Below are 23,939 nucleotides of genomic sequence, written 5' to 3'. Positions count from 1 at the left end.
TCATTTCTCGCCGAATAGAGCTGACAGTGGGTGAACGGTCCAAATCTTGAGCTGAGTTAGATGCAAATGTCTTTTATTCGGTTCATACCTGAAGTGATCTGGGTGATTTTTTTTTCCCCCCGTGTCTGCTGGTTTCCAGCCACAGCGAACCTTTCCCTGTAAGCGTATTTTTCATTTGGCTCAGGGTAATTATTATGTCATCAGGCCCCCCAATAGCTGTCTAATGGCAGCGTTGCGGTTGCTCATTATTTGTGAAGTTAAATTGAACAAGCTTCAATCAGAGGAATGATGATAGGCTGAGGCTCCTTAATGTAGTTTGAAAAGGAAAATTAGAAAATTAAAATAATTTGTAGCAAGGTTCAACCGAAGCAATAACCGCCTCTAAGCGGTGTATATAAATCCCGAAAATCACAGGAAGGATCTAAACCACTGTAGTGATATAACTCGTCCGAAGGGTGGGTGTGGGGTGTGTGTGTGTTGGGGGGTTGTTGTTGCTGAGGTACCTTTCATTAGCTGAAGATGTCTTGGGAGATTGCTTTGGCTGTTATCTGTGAAGTCTCTGAAAAAATTGTTCTAAATCACCGTCAGAACAGCCAGAGCACACACTGATCGTCAAGCAGTTTAGTCCAAACATTGCAGAATGACAGATATTTAATGTAGAATGACAACTTCTAAATATTGCAGAACATTGGATGTTTTTGCTTTGTTATTCATTTTATCATTTTAAAAATGCTTTCATTGAGTGAATCACCAGATATGTTGATGTGATTGTTCTGAGTTGTATTAAAAGAGCGTTTAGCTGTAAAGAAAAAGAAAGCAGAACCAATCTGGTTTGAAAAGATTAAACACCTTTACCACGCGCTGCTCTAAAAATCCTATTTCCTGTTGTCCTTTCTCTCTTGCAGGGCTTTGAAGACCCCAAAGACAAGTGAGTAGTGACTCATTGTGCTTGTTGTTTTGTCTGTGTGCCACCTTAGAGGATTTGTTCTTGCTTTGCCCAAGACGATAGGCAATGATCCTGAAAATGAGCTGAAAGACAAGAAGAAGCACTTTGAAACACAAATATGATTGTCACTGGTAATTTTAACTGGAAAGTCAGAATAAATGGCATAATAATAAGATGATGTGCAAGATCTTTGATTTGTATGAGAGTCAGTGTCCAGGTAAAGGATCAGTTTAAATTAAAATGTTTTGGGGGGGGGTTTCAATTCGGTTTTGCCAGAGTGCCAAATCATAACAGTCACCTTAAGGCATATTATATTGTAAGGTAAAGACCCTACAATAATACAGAGATAACCTTAACAATCAAACAATCCCCTATGCAAGTACTAGGCGACAGTGGGAAGGAAAAACTCCCTTTTAATAGGAAGAACCAGGCTCAGTTCAGTTTTCAACATGTTGGAGGTTCAAAGTGAAAATTAGGGCAGTTTTGTATGGAAGAGGTAATGCAGGAGTCTGCATTTGCACTTTAACCCTTTATCATGCAGCTGTAGCTTGAATATGTGTTGTGTACACAGCTAAGATAATAAAAAAGTGTGCCAGCGTCCATCAATATATGAACTTATCAGAGCTTGGTGGTTGCAATCACAGTTTTAAGCATCATTGATCGATAAGTCATCTAACGTTTCTTGGAGGGCAGGTTAAACGTGTTCCAGGATCGCTTCTAGCAGATGAATGCTTGCAGTTGTCGTATAATCCACCTGTATGAGTGCTAGTGTCTAAATTCTGATTCTCTCCATGAGTCTTTTGCTGCTGGACAGAGTTTATGTTCTTAATGTGTTGCAGTATCAACTGTTTCATCCAAGATTTACAAAAAAAAAAAGGGCAGAGGAAGGGATAGTTAAGCCAAAGGCTCTCAGTGATCAAAGAGGAGCTGTCGTTTATGGAGAAGCTGTCCTCCTCTTCTCCTCCAAATAGTTCTGTATATGTGAGTTTGTTCTGAGCTGCAGCATCCAAGCCTCTGCCTCTGCCGCAGGCTACAGCACAGATCTTACTTCTTATGCAGACTGACAGGTTTTTAGAGTCGAGAGGAAGTACATGCTGGGTTTTTCGTCAACTGCTACACTGGATACGATGTCACAGCTCAGTTTGGAAATCTGTTTCCATCTGTCTTAAAATCAGTGAATGTAACGTATATTAAGACTTGACATCGTAGAGACAAACCAATCCTTTCTTTCTGATTTGTTGAGGCCTCAAATGCCACCGATTAGAGCTACAGTACAGCACTGAAACTGACAAGTGTTTAAAGACAAAACCTTTAAAGTTAGACATGTCTACACAAAATATTCCAATTAACTACTTAACAACTCCTAAAATTCTGCCTCCAATCACTCAATGTCTGGGTATTGTTAAATCCAAACACAGTATTCCAGACTAACCGTCAAATGCATTTTATATGTAGGTGAATCTGCGTTTTGCAGATTTAGTGATTGTTTTTAGACAAATTGTCTCATCTGACTGTTCAAGTTTGAGGGCTGCAGTGATCTTTCAGGTCAGAGGTGTGAAAAATCTTCCTGACTTCAGTTTCTTCCATCGTTTTCACACTTAATGTTAATATTGGACAAAGATAACCCAAAGAAATAAAAAAATACAGTTTTTAAATGATAAGTTCAATTATTAAGGGAAAAAAGCTATCCAACTCTACCTGACAATACGTGAAAAAGCAGTTGCTGCTTAAACCCAATAACTGGTTGCGCCAGCCTTGGCAGCAAGAACTGCAATCATGCATTTGCAATAACTGGCAATGAGTCTTTCATACTGCTGTGGAAGAATGTTGGCTCACTCTTCTTTGCAGAATTATTTTAATTCAGCCAGGAGAGTTTGAGCATGATTGACCTGTTTAAGGTTATGCCAAAGCATCTCAATCAGATTTAAGTGCAGATTTTGACTGGGCCTAGGTTTATGCCGGCTGTAATGGGACTCAAAGCTTCCAAGAAGTTCAAATTTTCTCTCATCAGTCCACAGAATCTTTTCCCAAAAGCCTTTGGGATCATCAAGACGATTTTTGGTAAATGTGAGATGAGTCTTTGTTTCCATTTTGATCAGCAGCTGTTTACTTCTTGGGACTCTCCCATGGGTGCTATTTTTGTCTTGTCTCTTTGTCATTGTGAATCATGAACTCTGACCTTTAGATGTTTTTAACATGGTGTTCTGGGTTCTTTAATGAGCTCTCAGATGAGTTGCCTATGTGCTCTTGGAGTAATTTTGTTAGGCTGGCCTCTCCTGGGAAGCTTCACCGCTGTTTCCATGTTCTCATTTTCAGTGTTGGGAAGGTTACTTTTAAAATGTATTCCATTACAGATTACAGAATACATGCCCCAAAATGTATTTTGTAATGTATTCCGTTACGTTACTCAATAAGAGTAACTTATTCTGAATACTTTCGATTACTTAATATATTATCATGCTGTTTACAACTACATGAATGTGATTTATTACTATTACTGAAGTTCCGCGGGTCTGAACCGTAGTAAAGGACCTCTGGCTAATACGTCGGTTCTGTGTTGGGCTCGTAGCCGAAAAATAGCTTTACTTTGTTGTCTGGGTCAAGTTTGCTTGCCAGAGACAGAGAGAGGCGTTGAAAGGCTGCTCCAACGGAACTTATTGTTTCGGAGGAAAACACGAACACAGCGTACAGTCGAGTCTTAATATCTTACTTACAACTGGGCTCGTCAGGCACTCTTCTTGGCTGCAGTGGTTATTATTATATTTACATGCTTCCAGCTCCCGTTTCTGCTACGATAACTACTTTTCGACTCTCCTTTTTCTCCCTCCTCGCGCTCACAGACACATAACGTGTATGGCAGTCCATTCTCCCTGCAGCACGGACTACACTGCCCGTGATGCTACATTCTTTAGAGCTATGCTTGTAGCATTCTGCCTGTTAGCTTAGCACAACAACAACAACAAAAAAAGGTGCTCTCTCACCCAGGAAACACAGTCACAAAGAGAGCGCGTCACCCTGTAACCATGGTAACCGTAACGCTGCCGCCTGGAACAACAGAACGTAGCTGTCAAACAAAACCCAAACAGTCCTGACCCGCGACAATATGAAACAGGAAAGTACTGCTGTGTAATCCATTTATTTCAACAAAGTAACTGTATTCTGAATACCACCCTTTTAAACGGTAACTGTAATGGAATACAGTTACTCATATTTTGTATTTTAAATACGTAACGGCGGTACATGTATTCCGTTACTCCCCAACACTGCTCATTTTTTGAATAATGCCTCTCACTGTGGTTCACTTGAGTCCCAAAGCCTTTGAAATAGCCTTGTAGTCCTTTGCAGACTGATGGATGACAATCACTTACTTATCTGTTCTTGAGTTTCTTTAGACTGTGGCATGATTGTGTTGCCATTTTTTAAGATCTCTGAGTCTGCCTCACTTTGTCAAACAGGGATTTCTTAATTCTTCAGGTCTTGTAGTAATCAGGCCTTGAATTGAATTGAAGTCAACTTTCAAAAAGAAAGCTTATCTCTGATCATCAAACTAATTTGATGATGTATGCAAAAAAAAGCCCCTAAGAAATCAGATCGCAGCACTGTGTATGATTTCCTATTTGCAGCTACACCTCAGGTTACAGTGGGTTGTTAAGGTGACCCTCGAACAGTTTTAGTAAACTTCTGTTTAGTCAATAGTTATTAAGAAAGTCTTTTGGCTTGATTTTCAGACAAGTTCTTTAAGAAAGCAGTGGATCAAAAAGTTTAGCTGCAGTAAAGCCAAACAGTCTTTGTTGACTCGGCATGAAATGTAAATGTCAATCAGTCTCCTCTTGTTTTATTCAGGCATTTTATTTTCAGAAACACACAGGAAAACCTAAACCCAGAGGACGAGGTGGATGAGTTTCTGGGCCGGGCCATCGACGCGCGCAGCATCGACCGTCTGCGCTCGGAACACGTCAAGAAATTCCTGCTCACCTTTAGAGAGCCTGACCTGGAGAAAAAGGTTAGACGCGCACACACGCGGACACACAAAGTCCAACTGCCAATATAGCAAAAGATAATTGGCCGTGACAAGCAATCTTCTTTGTGCAAAAAGCTCTCTCTTTTTCGGTCCCTCTGGGAAGTCACTCAAAAGCAAAGTATAACACAGAAAGAGAGGAAGCAGGGGTTTAAATGGAGAAGAGAAACTGCTTCAGACAGTGAATGGCAGGCTGAGAAGAGGTTTGCAGCTGGGTTGTTATAAAAGGAATTTGGGAGGAAAAAGGGAAAAAGAGTTTTTGCTTCGTGTACGGTGAAAGCGAGATCTGAAGGAATTTTGGAGAGCCTCCGGTTCCATGTCTGTCAGACCACTTCTGCCTTTAGGCTCGTGTACAATCTTTAAATCCTGTTGATCCACAGTTTGATTTTGAGGCACAGCAATATCTCCAAGTTTGGAGAAACAAGTTTCTCTTGGCCATACAGAAGGAGTATTTCAACTTAGAGTTTATCCAGTAAAATAAACTTTTTGCAGGATAGCAGCTGAGTAGCCGCTGCACATGCCAGACATGGATCAGTTGCTAAGATTTCTTTCATTTTTAAGGATTGTAAGTAGTTTTTTGATATCGGGATATGGTTTTCTTTTCAGCTGTAAAACGCCAATAACCAATTTTTTTTTTCTTTTTTAAACTTCAACAAACATCACGAAACAATCTTTTCAGCTTTGAAATATCAATACTCACTTGAAAACCTCACTGTCTTTCAGCCATTGTTCTCACATACGAAAGTCTAAGTCAGAATTTACGTCTGCACGAACAAATTATGGCTGTGCTCTGCAGGCTCGTGAGAATCAACTGTTCAAACTCTTGTCATATTTTTACATTTTGTTGTCTTTATTTTTCTAATTTTTTATTGACTGGTTCAAAGCTTGAGTATTTCAAGCTCGTGCTTTCTAATTTCAAATGGGATTTCAAAGCAGCCTCAAATCTTGACGGAGTTAAATGTCATCTGTGCTAAATGTCAGCTGTTCCCAGATTCTCCGAATGAAGAGGAAGTATTTAGAGAAATAAATAAAAGTCGAGGCTTACACTAGTTAAACCCATGTCAAGTGTGAACTCGTCATTTTTGTGATTTATGTCTGACTCGAGTACAGCTCTGCTACAAGCGTCTGTGGTGTTGACGTACTCGTTCCAAAATACCCAGAGAGACATAATTGAGTCAGACTTTTCATACTTTTTTTATCTTGTTGGTTGTTTTGTATGTTTTTCACCCCTCATGCCGTCAGAGGGACAGAATGTAAGAAAAGTCTGTGTCACTGAACTGCTGTTTCCTTCCCTCCTGCAGTACTCCAAACAGGTGGACTCCAGGTTTGGGGCTTATGTGGCCTGCGCCTCCCTCGTCTTTCTCTTCATCTGCTTCATCCAGATTGTCATCGTGCCACCGTGAGTCAACACTCGGAAATAATACACAGATAGGACCGTGGAAGTTTGAGATTTACTTCACAACTTTGAAAAGTTTACTCTGATTACAGTTTAAACAATTGTAGCTCAAATGTATGAAATAAATAAGTGCAGAGTACACAAAGTGAGCTTAAACGGCCACACGATTCATTTATATATTAAAATCAGATAAACTTTTAGGACTAGAACTTTGGAGAAAGAGCACTTCTTACTAAAGGTTTTTCTTAATATACATAAAAGATAATGTGGGGGTGGGACGGGGTAATCAATATTCCTTTTGGTCTAAATGCAGTTTTTAATAATGCAGCACAATTTTAATATTCATTGCAAATTATTTTGTGAACTTCATGGCCATGGGCTTTGGACCCCCGGCGTCTCCAAGGCCTAGTTTGAGAACTACTGCTTTACACAATCAAAATTGGGTAGGTCAACATTTGCCACTTTATTAGGTACACCTGTTCAGCTGCTTGTTAATGCAAATATCTCATCATCCAATCAGCATTTAGGCATTTAGACACGGTCAAGACGACCTGCTGAACTTCAAAGAAGCATCAAATGGGGATAAAAGGTGGCTCCGAATGTTGCTGGTCTGAGTATTTGAGAATCTGCTAACACGGGATGCTTTGAAAATAGAGAAATTATCCAGTGAGCCGAAGTTCTCTGGGAGAACTTGACGCCAGGGGCCAGAGGAGAATGGTAAGCTGATATTAAGGCTTAAATAACCAGTCGTTAAAACCAAGAAGCATCACTAAACTCACAGCACATTAAAACTAAAAGCAGATGGACTGTAAATTTAGAGACCACACAATGTGCCACTCCTGTTAGCTGAGTGCAAGAAACTGAGGCTGGAGTTCCCACAGGCTTACCGAAGAAAACCGAAAAGTGCTTCCTGGTATGATGAGTCTCAGTTTCTGCTGGAACATCAAATTTGGTGTTAACATGATCTGTGCTGTGCTGCATCATCAGTTCAGGCTGATAGTGATGAAGAATTAAGGCAGTCTGAAGTCGAAAGGGGGTCCAACCTGGTACTAGCAAGGTGCACCTAATAAAGTGGCCAGTGGGTGTATATATAAGAAGTTGCTCCAAGTTGAAACTGAATTGCTTGGTCTTCTAAATAGTACTCCCATGGTATAATCCCAAAAGCTGTCTTTATTAGGCAAATATAACTATCTCCTTATATTTCATAAGCACTAATACATGCGTTTTAATAAATTGTTTAGAAACTATGTCTTTGTTAGTGGTCAGTGTGTGCGTTCAGGCTTTGGAGCCTTACAAAACTCGGCACAGCTTTAGTCTTAATGCTGTCTGTTCCAAGTTCTCTTCCAAATTCTTCAGCCTTTATCCTTAAAACAGGACTTATAAAGATGAATCACTGAATAGAGGAGTAATAAAAGATGATGAGTAATAAAAAAGAATATCAGATCAAAATCAGCATAATTGCACCCGAGCACTGGCCAGATTTTAAAGCTCTGTCAGATTTTGTCTCAAAGCGAGCCCTCCTCTCTCTCTTCTTTTTTTGCAAACTGCACTCAGAGGTTTCTCCCTGCCCATCTCTTAGTATTGATCTTCTTTAGCCTGCCTCTTTATTAACCTTTCTCCTCAGTACTTTCATCTCACCACTCCTCTCTTGTCTTTTAATCCTGTCCTTAAAGTCCCACATAGGCTGCCTCCTCACATCTCATGTCCCTTGTTATTTAATCTATTTTTATAATCGCTTTTACCCTCTTAATCTTAATGCTTCTTCTCTTTGGTGTTATTCATTCCCGTCACACCCACGAGTAAGATGTTTACTTCCACAGTATTTAGCACAAGGTTGTAGACTATAAAGAGAAAGTGTTAACTTATCAGATGCCACACTGACTGTGAATTGCAGAGTAATAAATATTGCAGTAGATACATCCAATCTCTTTGTTGTCTGCAGCTCCAGACTGATGATCGGCTTCTTCGTCACCTGTCTCATTATCCTGACGGCTGTTATGTTCGTCTCAGCTGTGTACTGCTGTTTTGGGGTGAGAAGTCTATGCTTGTAATGAATGACACAGAGAAACTCAGAGCTTTGCTCAGATTTGTTGCAGATATAAGGCATTCGGCAAAGTGATAACCAATACAAGCGATTATAGATGCTTTTATGAGAATGTTATCCCGTAAGATAGCTGCCTCGTTTCAGTTCGGTTCAGCGTAAGACATCGTTCAGACAAATCTAAATGTTTTATCGGGCTGTGGTTTGGATGCTGTACTTGTTATGAATTGTGGTCAGAGAATCCTTCATCTAGAAAATGAAAGATATTCTCCTCAAAGGAAGTTCTTTTTGATCAGAATCTGTTACATTTTTACAACAGACTCCCTTGGTGCGTATCTATTATATGAATTAAAAATTGTTAAGTTTCCCTCGTGTTTATGTGAGTCTTTGAGAAAAGCTGCTCCATCTCATATTTACTTTATCTAACATAATTCAGGATACGTTTCATGTTTCTGTAGTTTGTCTGTATTCTTGCACAAGATTATTCACAGAAGGGAGCCTTTGTTCAACTTTGTTCTATAAAACTTTATGCATATTAGCCTAAGGTTACTAGACTATAAACTTCAACAGCAACAACATAAACTTTCAGCAGTCTCTGCTGTCAATTTGATCAGTATTTAAAGGTGCAATTATTGTTTTTTGAGTTACAAAAATGATTCTACTCATAGATAAACATTAATTAGTGGGTACTTACATGCAATATGTAATTCCAACAAACTGATGCATTCTCATAAACTTAGAATTAGTCCATTAAAATAAATAGGAGCAGGCTCCAATTTGTGGAAGCTGTCATGTTGCCTCGCTATCTTCAACACAGTTGCCGAAACGGACATCTCGGTTCCACCAAATCAGATTTTATTTGTTCAGCTAGAGACCAGCCACATGTGTAGTTTGCCAAAGGCGGGGAAAAGAGAACTCATAGGAATTCATTAGGAGGCAAATGTTAATTCATACCTGCACCTTCAGGCTCAAGATGTGAAGGCTCATGCTTACAGTATGTGAAGTTGAACATGAAGGAAAGAGACAGCAGGACTGGCATCTTAATAAAACATCATCCTCTTCCTCCTAACTGCTAGCCTCATCCCCTGAACTGAAAACAGAGCTCTAACTCATGACTGTCGCACTTACTTGTTGTCAGCAGATTAGACATGCAATCCTCTCATCCACACACAGCTGACAATGAGCCGGCTGAACAACAGCAGCTGGTTTTAAGCTAACATTATACAAGCTAATGTTCGGCTCGAGTGTCCTAAAAATCCCACTTTCCCTCTCGTGACAGCCGAATTACAACCACACATTGTATCAGAGTTTATTCACTAAGTCCAACCATGTTAGATACACTTCACTGACGATGGCTAACAGCAGCTAACAGAGGCTAACAGAGGCTAACAGCAGCTAACAGAGGCTAACAGAGGCTAACAGCAGTGTTTACCACAGAAAAGTTTAGGATATCCTTAAAAACTCGCAGTCAACTGCAATCTATTTACGTCTAGTGGTGCGATTTTACACTCTGTACCCTTAACAAAGCCTGTGACTCTAAATATCAGGTAAAAACTGAAGATATTTCACATGGTTATCCTAGTCAAATGTTATGGAGTTTTCATTTTTAAATAACAGCTAACACAGCATTTTTTAAAAATTGCATTTCATAGGATAACTTAAGGAATAGTATTTTAGTAAAATATTATCAATCTCCCAATGTTTAGGTAGCTGTTTCCTCCCTCTGTTCTCAGTTTTGATCTGTTTGTGTGGACTTTAGCAAAGAACAGATTGTGCTTTAACAGAAGCAGCTGATGTTCTTTTTGCACTACGTCTTCAGCTGCGTATTTGGTGCCTGTTCAGTAAACACAGGGGTACTGAGCGCTGTGCTGTAATAAAGACAGTTACAGAATAGCATGCAGCTCAGTTGATTACTTTGTTGCGCTGCCTCTAATGTAATTATCTGGTACATTCTTCTGGAGTTAATAAGTTCGCAAATTTTCACAATCTCTTCCACAAGTTTCTATAAAGTGGGCCTTGTCGAATAAGATTTGCAGTGAGACCGTAAATCCTTTTGTCGATCAGTTTTCTTTCTGCTGTTGATGACTCACAAGAAACGGGAAAGGTTTGAGAAGAGAAAAATAGAGCTGCTGCTTGAAGGTTTTCATAACGGTGAGTCATGGCTCTTTTTTTTAAAAACAAAATATAAAAAAAAGCAGAGCCTCTTTTTTACACAGAGCTGTAAAAGCATGGTCAAACTGGAAACCAGTGACTGAGAAAATGAAGTCAGTTAATTCAATTAAAACTGAATATTAATTGTTGGAATTCTTCTGTCCTCCAGATCTTCCCAGTGCCTCTGCAGACACTCTCTAAGAGAATAGTTCAGTCTAGACTAAACAGCACCTTGGTTGGTGTCTTCACCATCATCATCGTCTTTCTTTCTGCTTTCATCAACATTGTAAGTTTTCATTAACAGGATTCCCAAATTCCCATTTTCTTGTCATGGGTCAATGTTTCAAGGAGAGGTTTTTGACTATGATGCTTTTGAGTGTCTGGATTTGAAAGTCTCGCAATAATTTTGACCCTTTTTAGTTCACGTGCAGCAGCCATGACCTGTGGAGTTGCATCAAAGCACAGCACAACATCAGCCTGGACAGTGTCAATGCCTGCCATGCTTACTTCCTCAACTACAGCCTGGACACACAACACAGCCCCTGTGGACATGATGGCCTCATCTGCAGCTTTCCTGAGGTACAGATGCCTTGTTTTATCTATGGCCTATCTGTTTTATTTATTAGATTATTTCATCAATAAATTTACAGGTATCCTTTTAAAGTATGACACAACAAACAAAGAAAAGAAGATCCAAGTTTGTTGAAGACTAAGGAAAGTTAGGCGGATGATTTGTCTAAAAAAAGTACAGCCAAAAGATAACCTTTCAGAAAATGCCAGTTGAAGTTTAAATACTAAAATCTGCTGGTCAACTCACTAAAGTACATTACATCAGGCCTCAATAGATCAATTAAGTTCCTTCCATCCAACCATCCATCCCTCTTTCCATTCTTCCTTCCATTGCCACTATCCGAGGCCAGGTCACAGGGGCAGTAAAGAAGCCCGAACCTCCCTTTCCCCAGCCACTTTCTCCAGCTCATCCGAAGAAACACCAAGGTGGTTCCAGGCTAGCTGAGATACATAATCTCTCCAGTCCTGGGTCTACCCATAAGAACTCTTCCCAGCAGGACATGCCTGGATTTCCTCGCCCAAGAAGTGCCCAGGAGGTTCCTCCTGACTCACTGAACTCCTCACTCCCTCTCTCAGGCAGGGGCCAGCTGTCCTTCAGAGAAAGCTCATTTGTGCTGCTTGTGTGTGTCTCTTTGAGTCACTACCCAGAGATTGTGAACATCAGATGACCCGTAAATCAACAGCTCCGCTTTTATGCACAGCTCTCCCTTCACCACAAATGACTGGTACAGCGACATGGCCCCAGTCCATGTATCAATCTCTCGCTATACTCATTTGTAAACAAGACCCCAAATTCCTCCACATTTAAGCAGCAACTCCTCCCTGACCCAGAGTGGACCCTCCACTCTTTTCCAGCTGAATACCATGGGCGTAACAAAACATATATAGTCATCATAAGGCGCTTTATATTGTAATGTAAAAACCCTATAATATTACAGAGCAAACCTCATTGATCCAATAATCGGTATGAGCAAACACCGCACGGAGAACAAGACTGTGGCTTAGGTAGGTCAGCCATCTGTTGCAGCTGGTTGGGCAGTGAGGTGAAACAGAAGAGACCGGAGCTGATGGATAACCTGCGGGCTGTCCGCATAAGTGCAAATTAATTTTATTAATCCTAAACTGAACAACAGCCAATGGCACGAGTCCAGGACTTAAATAAGACACAAATACGACTCAGGTGCTGCTGCCAAGTTTCCCTCATAGGGATAAAATGTGGGCAGAATCTCATTCATACAACACTTTTCAACCAGGTGTTGCAGCTCAAGGTGATGCACAACAATATTAAAACTGCAAGCAATAAAAAAAAAAAAGCAACGATAAAACACAAGCACTAAAAAGAGAGAAATGCATGTGCTTAAACAAGTTATGTACTTTATAGAACATTAATGAGCATTATGACATCTAATCATTGCTTTCTGCTGTGACGAATGGTGTAATGAAATCACCTTGTATACCATACACTGTTAGAGCAAACACATGGTTAAAATTGGGTAAAATTTGTCTTGCAAAGTACTGCATTGCTTTTTTTGAACACCACACACACACACACACACGTAACTGTAAGATTTCAATGTGAGACTTCTGACATGAAACGAAATTTTGGGAGCAGAACAAATGGGTGCTAAGTGGGGGTAATTGCAGCTGTAAATGTTAACATTTGGTGTGCACACTCGTGCTCAAATTAGAAGTTAAGCAGTGAAAATGTGGGTTAATCGTGTGTTTTATAACTCATCCAGATGCAGCTTGTTCAGTCAGAACTGTTGCAGCATATAAAGCCTGGCCACTAAACAATAGTCTCTTTGCATTTTCTCCCTCAGTACTTCTCGTCCTGCGTGCTGCTGAGCCTGCTGGCCTGTTCCGTCTTCCTGCAGGTCAGCAGCATCGGTAAGCTCTTCCTCATGCTCTTCATCGAACTGCTTTACCTTCTCATCATGGAGGTTCCCAAAGTGAGCCTCTTTGACAACCAGGACCTGCTGGTCATGGCCAATGCCATCAACAACGCGTGAGTCTCTTTATTACACCTGTGTGTGTCTCTGTGTGTCATTTCATGCCTGTAATGATTAAAGCTTCGAAGGTGTGCAGATGTTCTTAGTGCTCACCGGCTCTTCTTTGTTCCTCCCTCACAGTGAGCCCATGAATGGAACAAGGTGAGACTGATGGCGGGACCCAAAGTGGTCTCTGTCATCTGTTTACGCTAACAGCATCATTATCACTCCTCTGGCACAAATGGAACTATAATGACCTGCTGGCAACAGATGCTAACGCTAATTAGCCAAGATTTAGAGGGCAGCTTGTTTTTGTGTTTTATGTTATTTTCCTGCAGAGTACATCTTTAACTCTGTGTAATACCTGCATATATCAGTGATTGTGGTAGCTGGGTAACTCGGCATAAAATCTATCTGTAATACTAATATGTGTATGTGCTGACCTCCAGGTGTGGAGTAGACAAGGTGCCTCTAAAGATCATGACTCCAGTGGTGATCACAGTCTTCGTCCTTGCCCTGTACCTTCACGCCCAGCAGGTGGAGTCAACAGCAAGGCTTGACTTCCTGTGGAAACTGCAGGTTAGTGTGTGTGTGCGCGTGCGTGAGAACAAGAGTAAACAGAACCTATAGCGCATTGCTGCCCCTTCCCCTTGTATAGTTATGATTCCATTGGCCTCTGATGCTTAAAAAGTAGTTTTGGTTTTTTTTCCTCCTGGTATCCGAGTTAAGTGTCATTATGTGACTTTGTAGATACGTATTTGGTGTGCTTTTTAGCATAAATTTGCATTTTTAGGAAGGGAATCGCTGTTATTATTTTGTGCTAGGAAATTAATTTAATTCAAAAACATGTTGGGATTGAAAGAAAATAAACACAGCTAGCCCAACTTGCCACTTGATGCAGAATGTTATGATTTAAATGAGCTGCAGTTGGTTTAAAATGTGGCATTTAACAGCTGATTTAGTTGATTTAGACTTTGTCAGGAGGAAGTGGATTTCCATTTATTTCCTTTAAGTGAAAATATTTGGTGATTTGAGAAGTGATGAGGCTAGGCAGTACCTGAATATCGTCATCAGCATGACAGGGAAAATATACATATTTAAACAGGCATGGACACAACAGTTGTGCATAGATCTGTTAGAAATGCAAATGATGTCTCACTGTGTTCCTTTAAAGGATGATAATAGGAATAAACAACAAATTAACTTTAAATGTGGGTCAGACATCCTGTCAAGGTGAAGGCTGGAATCAGAAGCCAATGAGAACAATTAAGTGCTGTAATTTTAAAGCTTTGTAGAAATGAGCAAATAGGCAGCATCACAGAGTCCGTCCACTCTCTGCAGTATATTGTAGTTGAGTTGAGGTCTGGACTTTAGCTGGGCCATTGCAACACTTAGATTCTTTTCTTTTTCAGCCATTCTGTTGTAGATTTACTGCTGTTTTGTGGATCAGCATCTGTTGTAACTTTGGCCAAGCTGTAGTTGTTGGACAAATGGACTCACATTCGACTCTCCAATACTTTAGCGTACAGAGGAGTTCATGTTCGATCCAGGTCCCGTGGATGCAAAAGAAGCCCAATTCAAAACACCACCGCTACCGTGCTTGGTAGCTGAAATGAGGTGGCGATGTGCATTTTAGTCAGATGCAGCTTTGCAAACCTAGACTGTGCTCCCATGTAGACACATACAGGGTGAACAAGTGCTCAACATGAGATATTTCTGATCATAATATTATTCATCTAACTGTAAATCTGAATAACAGATTGAAAAATACATTATGGAGACTTAACATTAGTGTTAAAATATTGAACTGGCTATGAAGAAAATGAAAAATGAAATTAGGGACCCTAATGGATAATAAGAATGGTCAAGCAGATTTCTTGGATAGTCTGGGAAGACTGTTAACACACACCTGACTGCTCAGGACCAACAAACTGCCAAAACATCTGCTTTCATAGAGGTATTCACACTTGCTGACAATGATTGATGATCTTAATCTCAGTAATGAAGTGTGTTTTATTGGCTCGGTAAGATTGGTTACACTCGTAATTGTAAGCATGTACTTAGGTGTACCTAGATTAGTATAAAACGTGACTCTGAAAAGTTTGCATCCCCTAACATGAATCATTGCTTCACCAATAAACACTGAGATAGTTTACCAAATTCTGTTGTTAAGAAACTTTTTGTTCTTATTTGAGAAAGTACAAACATGTCAGAGGGTGTATGTGTGTGTGTGTGCGTGTGTGTGTGAGTGTGCGTATAATAACCAAATAATATTCAGTACAGTATCAATTTGACAATAAGAACATTCCTTAAGGGATGTTCATGGCTTCTTTGGCATTTTCTGACGGTTGTGAAGCAGGCTGTTCTGCTTGTAGTTGCTAATCCAGTCAAGTGGATAAAAAACTTATTTAAAAAAGCTGCTGGAGGGCTCTCTATTTTCCAGCTCACTGCTGTCACCAATGGTTAGTAAAAAACAAGGCTGTGAGTCTCAAGCTCCATTTGCAGTTTTGTGAGGCTGAGATACCAAAACAAAGTAAAGAAATTTAGTGATAGGTAAAAGGGTTTTTTCCTGAACCTTCTTTAAAAAATAACAACTTAGTGGTGATTACCTGTCAGGATATATTACTGAATGCTGCTGGTGGGGCGAGATAATATGTTAGGGGACCACCAAATTCATTAGCATTCATCTTCTTGGCATCTTCAATATCTGTGCCAAATGTCATAAAAAATCCATCCAGTTGTAAATGAAGTATTAATTTTTAATCCTCTTCTCTAACTCATCACAAGGCCACAGAGGAAAAGGAGGAGATGGAGGAATTGCAAGCCTACAACCGCCGTCTGCTCCACAACATCCTTCCCAAAGACGTGGCTGCTCACTTCCTGCAGCGGGAACGTCGGAACGATGAGCTCTACTACCAGTCGTGCGAGTGTGTTGCAGTTATGTTTGCCTCTATTAGTAACTTTTCTGAGTTCTACGTAGAGTTGGAGGGCAACAATGAGGGAGTGGAGTGCCTGCGACTGCTTAATGAAATCATCGCCGACTTTGATGAGGTAAGATCTGAACTATTCCAGTTGGAAGCTGTCTGAATGTATGAATGCAGAACAACGGCTCTGATAACATCCAATTACTGTTTGCTGTGTTTATTTGGTTACTATTGAATCCAGTGGACCCAAAACTCTGCTAAATATGGCCACTGATATTACAAACCTTCGTTCTGCTATCCTCAGATCATCAGCGAGGATCAGTTCCGCCAGCTGGAGAAGATCAAGACTATCGGCTCCACATACATGGCAGCCTCCGGCCTCAATGACTCCACGTATGACAAGGTCGGGCGGTCACACATCCGTGCTCTCGCTGACTACGCCATGAGGCTGATGGACCAGATGAAATACATCAATGAACACTCCTTTAACAACTTCAAGATGAAAATAGGTGGGTAGCAGGAAAGAAAAATGGACTTTTTTTTGCAGAGTGTAAGACTGTTGTTGACTACAGCTCCAGTAAAAGTAACTGATTTGCCCAATTGGAATTAAAGAACCAGTTTCCAAATTGAAAAGATTCTGAGATCTGATTTTGTAGGATATATACATCATATCTTTTAACCTGCACCTCTGTTTGGCAGTTTTAATTATTCTATATTTATTTCTTTTCCTAGGTCTTAACATTGGCCCGGTGGTGGCTGGGGTGATCGGGGCCAGGAAACCTCAGTACGACATCTGGGGGAACACTGTAAATGTGGCGAGTCGCATGGACAGCACAGGTGTACCAGAGAGAATCCAGGTAACAATTTTATATGTCCCGTCATTTAAATTCACACTGATGATTTTGTGTACTCAGATAATCAGTAAGTTATTTAAAATCAACTATAAAATTTGCATTCCATCAGTAAATTATTCTGAACTCCTTCCCTCCCACCTCCTTCAGGAGTTAATACAAAATGTTATTGACAGAACTATGGCATCAGATGTGTTTATTACCACTAATTCAGGAAGAACAACACAGAGAACTGATTAGACACTCCATTGGTGATTTACAGATCACAAGACGTGTGCATAAACTATATAATTCCCCTCTCGCCCCTGTGGGCGGACTTTATCCTTCAAGCGCGAGTCCTCTACCAGAGGCCTGGGAGCTAGAGGGTCCAGCACAGTATCTTTGCTGCGCTTTTCTGGACAGAGATCTCTGATGTTGTTCCTGGGATCTGCTGGACGCCTAACTTGGGAGTCACTGCACCAAGTGCTCCGATTACCACTGGGACCACTGTTACCCTCACCCTCCACATCTTCTTGAGCCCTTCTCCAGCTTCTTGTGTTCCTTCTTCATGATATTGCTGTCATTCTGTATAGCTACATCTATCACTACAGCCGCCTTTGTCTGCTTGTCCACCACTACTATGTCCGGTTGGTTATCCATCACCAGTATCTGGAAGTCCCACAGGATCTTAGCTCGGTCATTCTCGACCACCCTAGAGGGCGTCTCCCATTTTGACCCTGGGACTTCCAGTCCATACAGATGTTCCTGTATACTTTGTCGATCACTTGGTTATGGCGTTCCATGTATGCCCTGCCTGCTAGCACCTTGCAACCTGCTGCTATGTGCTGGATTGTCTCAGGGGCATTATTACACAGCCTGCACCTGGGGTCTTGCCTGGTGTGGTAGACCCCAGCCTCTATGGATCAGAGTTTGTTCCTATGCTACCATGATTAGAGCCTCCAGAATGAAAGATAGTCCAGCTTTGTCCGGCCACTGGTAGGATTGCTTGATATAAGCCACTTCCTCTATCTGCCGATGGTACATACCATGCAGGGGGTTGTCCTTCCATGATGTTTTTTCTTCTTGCTCCTCTTCTTTCTCATATTTCTGCTTCCTGAGGTATTCACTAAGCAGTCAGTTGTGGCCATCTTCCTGATGTGCTCATGGATGTTTGTTGTGTCATCTAGGACTGCTTCATCAGTGCAGTCACCTTCTTCAGCCAGTAGGCATGAATCATGTTAGAGCCTGGTGCTTCTTACTGGACCTTTTCTTGGATGTCTGTCGCTGCCATGGATCCTGGATCCTGTTCGGGAAGGATGCTGTGGTCTGCTCTTAGAGCCACTAGCCACTGAGCATTGCCGTTATGGGTTGTGTCCTTCTCCCTTGAATGGTTCAGTGGAGTACAACTGGTTTATTCTCCTGCCTTCTAGCTCTCTGGTATACCTCTTCAAGTGGCTGGCCAAGGATGTGAGTCTTTGATTCGCAGTTTCCAAGGCTTCAGGTATCACTGCTGCCATGGTGATCATCAGTTTCAGTGACGGTAGCTACATTTCGCATCTTCTAGATGTACTCCAAGTAGTCTTGGTAATCGGCGGAGGGCCAGCTGCTCTTGCACTCCCAAGGAGCCAGACTTTCTTGCATGTTTCGTAATTTTCCAAGCTTTCTGAAGGTCTTTCAACATTTATCGTTGGACATTGGCTAATTTTTCACTCATTTTCAGATGAGTCCTTGTATCTGACCAGAGAAAGTTTTCTCTGTTGAGTACATAACACTGAGCTATGAATTGTTTAAGCATTAAAAAACAGCTAAGAATCAAGGTAAAATATTATCCTTGGGCACGTTTGATATTGAGACATGGATTGGTCTCCCCAGATTCCTGATCTCAACATTATTGATTATTTCCAATTTTCGTAGCAAAATATAAAGAGTTTAAGACAGCACTGTAGTCAAATTAAACTGGGTTCAACTTGACTGAAAGTTATTCTTTCTAGAAATTATGGTTCCATTAAACTCCATCTTAATCAATGACACAGCATGTTTGACTTTCAAGCTGTCAAATCATTGGTCACTAGGAGTTATTAGCAAAATAATGATAAATCTCAAAAATGCTGACCAGGGAATTAAATATTCCATTCTCCATCTGCCTTCAGGTGACCCCAGAATTGCACCAGGTACTGAGCTCTTATAACTACACACTGGAATACAGAGGAGTGGTCACAGTCAAGGGCAAAGGAGAGATGATGACCTACTTCCTCACCAGTGGACCTTCCAGCAGTTAACCCACACCAAGTGACAGACACATAGGGGGTTACACGCCTTACGACATACAAAGCAGGCTTAGGGTGGACTGAGATTGAACTTTTCTCACAGCACTGAACCCATCTCAAACCTGAGGCCATAAAGGATGAGGAAAATGTTCATCCCAACGCCCAGCCTGTGGGGGAGCCGATGAGTCGGAGAAGCCTCGCTACGAGTCAGCCGATGAGACCAAAGATGTCCAGTCAGAGCATAAAGACAGATTATTGGTCAGCTGTGCGAGTCTGGGTCCTGAAGGAAAAATGGTCAATAAGAAATTTGATTTGCTTCAATCAGCCGTAATTTTCCGATGGGTTTTTGGACACACCTGCGGGAGGACATAAGCTGCATTACCTCTTCTCTTTCGCTCTGCCTTGCTCCTGCTGAAGTATATACAGTATGTACATGTAAAACACAGACAGTTTTATGTGTATGTACAGAATTTCACGTATGGTTTGTAATACCTTTGGTCCATGTTGTGATGCAGGTATGAATCTCTCAAGTATGGACACTAAGCCAGCACTGCAGCACTATCCGTCCTTGTGTCATTATCTAATCACATCGGTAACTAACAGATTCATGGAGGAGATAGTCTTTATTGCTGAAGAGTGTGTCCTACAGGTAACCGGGTTTCCTGAGATTATATGAATTTCCTTTTATAACAGAAAGAAAACGCTGCACAGTGTTTACAGAAAGCTTCCCGCCAGATGTGCAATATCACAACCTCAGTAGTATCAACAGCATCATATATATATATATATATATATATATATATATATATATATATATATATATATATATATATATATATATATATATATATATATATTCACAAACACATAAAACAAAGAGGATGTCAGTAAAGAGCTTTTTCTAATCTTTAACATTTTCTATTTTAACTTCGAAACACAAACCCTATGAGATATATTAAGATTCTATATTTTGTACATGAATATATATATTATACATATTCAGATATACATACTGTATAATTCATGTTGGGATTTCAGACGTCCTCACTGGTGTTGCCTGATGTTAGCACTGCATCACAGCTGATGTTCCGTTTAGCTTCAGCTCCCCCCAAATAGCCTCTTTTCTTGCCCTTTTCTCACAGCGAAAAGCAAGTCTTAAAACCGAGCAAGGCGGTACATTGAATGACGGACTAGAGGATGGAAATGCATCAGCCTTGGTGCTCAAAAGCCATTTCTTTTTGCACTCCAGTGCTTTCAGCCGTCCACCTTGTTGTGCTCTGCTCCCACAGCTCCCCACTCGCTTGCTCAATCAGATGGTACGACCCAATGAATGTCCGATGATCTCCGATGAGGCCTTTAACATGGACTCTGTACTGACGACGGTGATGATGCTCATCCTGTGGACAGGGACAGATAAGCACATGTGGACATGTGCCCAATTATCTGCTGTTTTCTTTCCTTAACAGAGCAGTTCTCTTCAGTATTACATCTTTATTCAGCGTGTCATCAGACAAACTGACCTGGCTGGCTCATGGACTCAAGTGATTTTTAATGATGATATTACCAAATACTTCACCTGGTTTGGTTTGTTTTGTCACAGGAAAACGTAAATGGACAGAAAAATGTTTTCACCTGAGAATACTGAATCCAGAAAACTTCAGAACCAAGTTTAAAGGATAAGGCTAGAAAACTGTATATAAAAGATGGATGTAGGCATGCATGACGTCACCCATTGGTTTGTGAAGTATTGTTAAGCCTTGAGCTAACAGTTTAGAGGCCACTGGGGGTGGATCTCACTTAGAAACACCGCACGCTCATCTGGTTGTCAATCGCAAGGAAGATCATGCTCTGCTTTGTTCTCTTATTTGACTGTCAGTAGTCAATATCGTGCTGTATTTAGACACTTGAAGCTAGCAATCAAGACGAACTAATTAGGAAAACGCTTACAGAGGTCATAGATAACTGGAGCCTAGTAAGTGTCCTTCCAGATTTCTTCTTCCAGTAAAATCAAACTTGTTTTTGTAATCAGAGGAGTCGCCCCCTGCTGGCCATGAAAAGCATGTTTAAGGCACCTAAACTGCATTGGCTTCTATTTTCAGACCTGTGAAGCTATGTCCATATTTTATATAGAGTCATATTATTATAACTGTCAACTGATCTCATGAAAAGAGCAAAATTAACATTTTAAGTAATGCCTGCAATATTCTCTCCACTTGCATCTTGTGAAAACAAACTGAATTTGTGCGTGAAGTTATTTAAAACTTATTTGGTATGCTATGCAGATCAGTATTTACTTCACTACGATGTTGTATGTATTAAGTGGACTCAAAATGAACTGCAGTCTATGGACTTCTATCTGAATAACTAGCCTCAGGTTCTATTTAAATCCTGCATATTAACCTCCTAAGACCCAAACTCTTCCACCGCATGCATTTTTAATTTCTCTTTGATATTTGGACATATTGGGGCCCGATGGATGTAAAAACAAAGAATTACTTTAATTTTTTACTTTTTTTTTTTTTTGCCTTATTTTTGTTTTTAAGAAAAATGAGAGCCACATAGGAGGATATTCATTTAAAATTTTGATAGAACAGTGACAGTGTAATGTCCTCGTAAGTGGATATCAGGCCCAAAATTCAGTATTTTGGTCTAAATAACCCAAAATGTGATGTCCACATATGTGGACGCCAGCTCCTAGGAGGTTAATAAATGTATTAATTTTAAACTGCTGTCAGAAAATAATTAATTTGGACACTTTCCATTAAAAAAATATTAATAAATTGATAGTTGAACTTGAAAAGATTATTTAAACTCACAGAAATGTGTTGTCAAATTCCGGCCAATCAGAGCTCTTCTACCACTCAGTGGGCGGATTTTCAGTTTACGGAAACTATAAATGTTTAAGCGGGAGTCAGATATTGTTGGCAGTCCCAGCAATAGTCCAACTTATTAAAAGATTTAAAAAAATATTGTTTAAAGAGGAGAGAATCAGTTACTTAGGACTAATATTTAATCTTTCAGTATGTATTGAGTAACACATGCAAATGAAACAATTTATTAACAAGTTAGACTTGTTTCACTCTATTAATTTATTTTAATTCAGACTTGACGCGCTCAGTAAGTGCCCATGATGATTATATGGAATAATTGCCTCACTAATCGTTGCTTTTGAACAACATCAGAATTTAGTCCACTGGAAATTTGGTCGTTTCATGGGACTTTGTTGACCCAAAAATATTAGCACTAGCCTTATCCTTTGAATTTCATTCCTTTTTAAAGAGTAAATGGCACTATGATTCTGAGCCTGTGGAATGAAGGGGAAAAACCTGCACTGGTCTTCTCTGGCGTTTTTTTTTTAAAAATCTTTGTTAATGTACTGTACTGCTGCAACCATTATCTTCACACACCCCGGCTAATACCTATAGGTGTCATTCCATATGATTCCAATTGGATGCACTGCCATTCTACACCCACGTCACCCCCCTCTTTCTACTGTTCACTGTGCATGAATGTGCCATTAGGGAACACGAGGGGCTTGGAGAGGCACAGACCAGAGATGAGGGGCGTGACTACAAGGTGCCTGAGTGGATCCATCTTTACAAAGTACAGCATTCTCATTCGCTTTTTATTTGACACGAGGTGGCCGTGTCTGTGACACAAATGGCTTCAGAGACAAAACTGTGGATTGTTTTTGTTGCCATGCTAAACATTATGCTGTTTTTTTATAGTAAAATAAACTGCTGAGAGGTTTCACAGGTACCCTGAGATCTGATTCTTGTTCATGTTCTGCTGTGCTGTCAGGTCTCTTATGGATCTAGATTGATGCTGGTGTTTACTTTGTGCAAGCTGTCGTTTTGGCACACAATACCAAAGCTACGGACTTAAATAAGAAACAAAAGTGACCAAATGTATGTGGACACGCTGTAGCTTGGAAAGGTGCATTGTCCAAAATATCACAGGCTGAGGAAGACTTTTTCCTCTTTCAGCAGCACAAAGCCAAAATCTATAAACAAAAGGTTTGTTTAAATGTGTGGAAAGCTCAGGTGTCTCCTCTGTTTTAACTGCACTCTATCCTGGGAGTCATTTTACATGTTCACGTAGCTCACCAACAGATGGCAGGAGCACTGCATGACAGGCTTTACGCATGAGGTCCTTTGTCTTCTTTTTTGTTATTACTGATTATTGTTTATATGACGGAGGACAAGGAGGAAAAATGCTAATCTCCTGATTAACGCTCTGCCCGTTACATTATCCGTCATGGTATTAATATCTGTATTTATAAGTCAAATCAGTGGCTATTATCTCCAACAGGAATCAGTTAAGATCTTGGTCACTCCTGCTGTGCATTTACATAGCAGTGCCAGACTGTAATCAAAACTGAAGCCTCCCAATTTAAACTGAGCACGCTCGGATAAAATAAGAATCGTCGTCGACTGTAATGCAGCAGCTGCAGGAACAACAGTGTTTCCTCTGCTTTTCTCCGGGAATTCAAACCCATGTTAGTGCAAACAAAATCTCCAGACTTAATGAATGTGACCTTTCTGAACAGCCAACCTGTTGGCCTCTAACTATGTGAGCGTTGCTACAATCACATCGTCACCACGCTGACATTCAAGTTCAAATTTGTGCAGGTCAGGCAGCACATATCTGTGAAAATGGGAGCACTTCCTGCTCAGGAGAAGCATCCCTGCTTTTTTGTTTTAAAACAAAAGTGATTTTTGTCTTCACAATTACTGCAACATGTACCAGATATCCCTGAATTTGGTATGAAACTGACAGTGCTATGATAAAAAAAAAAGATATCATTG

The 23,939-nt window shown here is 40.5% G+C and overlaps 1 protein-coding gene across 2 annotated transcripts in view; it reads left to right on the top strand.

Annotated features, from left to right (window-relative positions):
* adcy5 (adenylate cyclase 5) overlaps positions 1–19,947 on the top strand; it is a 96,094-nt gene extending 76,147 nt beyond the window's left edge. The window contains exons 9-21 of one of the 2 annotated variants that reach the window (XM_026143873.2): positions 906–928; positions 4,805–4,949; positions 6,266–6,363; positions 8,303–8,390; positions 10,722–10,838; positions 10,973–11,131; positions 12,943–13,127; positions 13,252–13,272; positions 13,560–13,689; positions 15,898–16,161; positions 16,339–16,543; positions 16,767–16,891; positions 19,015–19,947. In XM_026143873.2, coding sequence (XP_025999658.2) covers positions 906–928; positions 4,805–4,949; positions 6,266–6,363; positions 8,303–8,390; positions 10,722–10,838; positions 10,973–11,131; positions 12,943–13,127; positions 13,252–13,272; positions 13,560–13,689; positions 15,898–16,161; positions 16,339–16,543; positions 16,767–16,891; positions 19,015–19,143 — 1,689 coding nt within the window. In that variant the 3' untranslated portion in view covers positions 19,144–19,947. Of the gene's footprint in view, positions 1–905; positions 929–4,789; positions 4,950–6,265; positions 6,364–8,302; positions 8,391–10,721; positions 10,839–10,972; positions 11,132–12,942; positions 13,128–13,251; positions 13,273–13,559; positions 13,690–15,897; positions 16,162–16,338; positions 16,544–16,766; positions 16,892–19,014 lie in introns of both variants that reach the window. The other variant, XM_080290788.1, reaches the window with a different exon arrangement.
* Positions 19,948–23,939: the final 3,992 nt, after the last annotated feature.

Source organism: Astatotilapia calliptera, chromosome 16, assembly GCF_964374335.1.
Source record: "Astatotilapia calliptera chromosome 16, fAstCal68.1, whole genome shotgun sequence".
Classification (NCBI taxonomy): domain Eukaryota; kingdom Metazoa; phylum Chordata; class Actinopteri; order Cichliformes; family Cichlidae; genus Astatotilapia; species Astatotilapia calliptera.
Note: the sequence above shows the minus strand (reverse complement) of the source record. Positions and strands in the feature narration are given on the sequence as shown.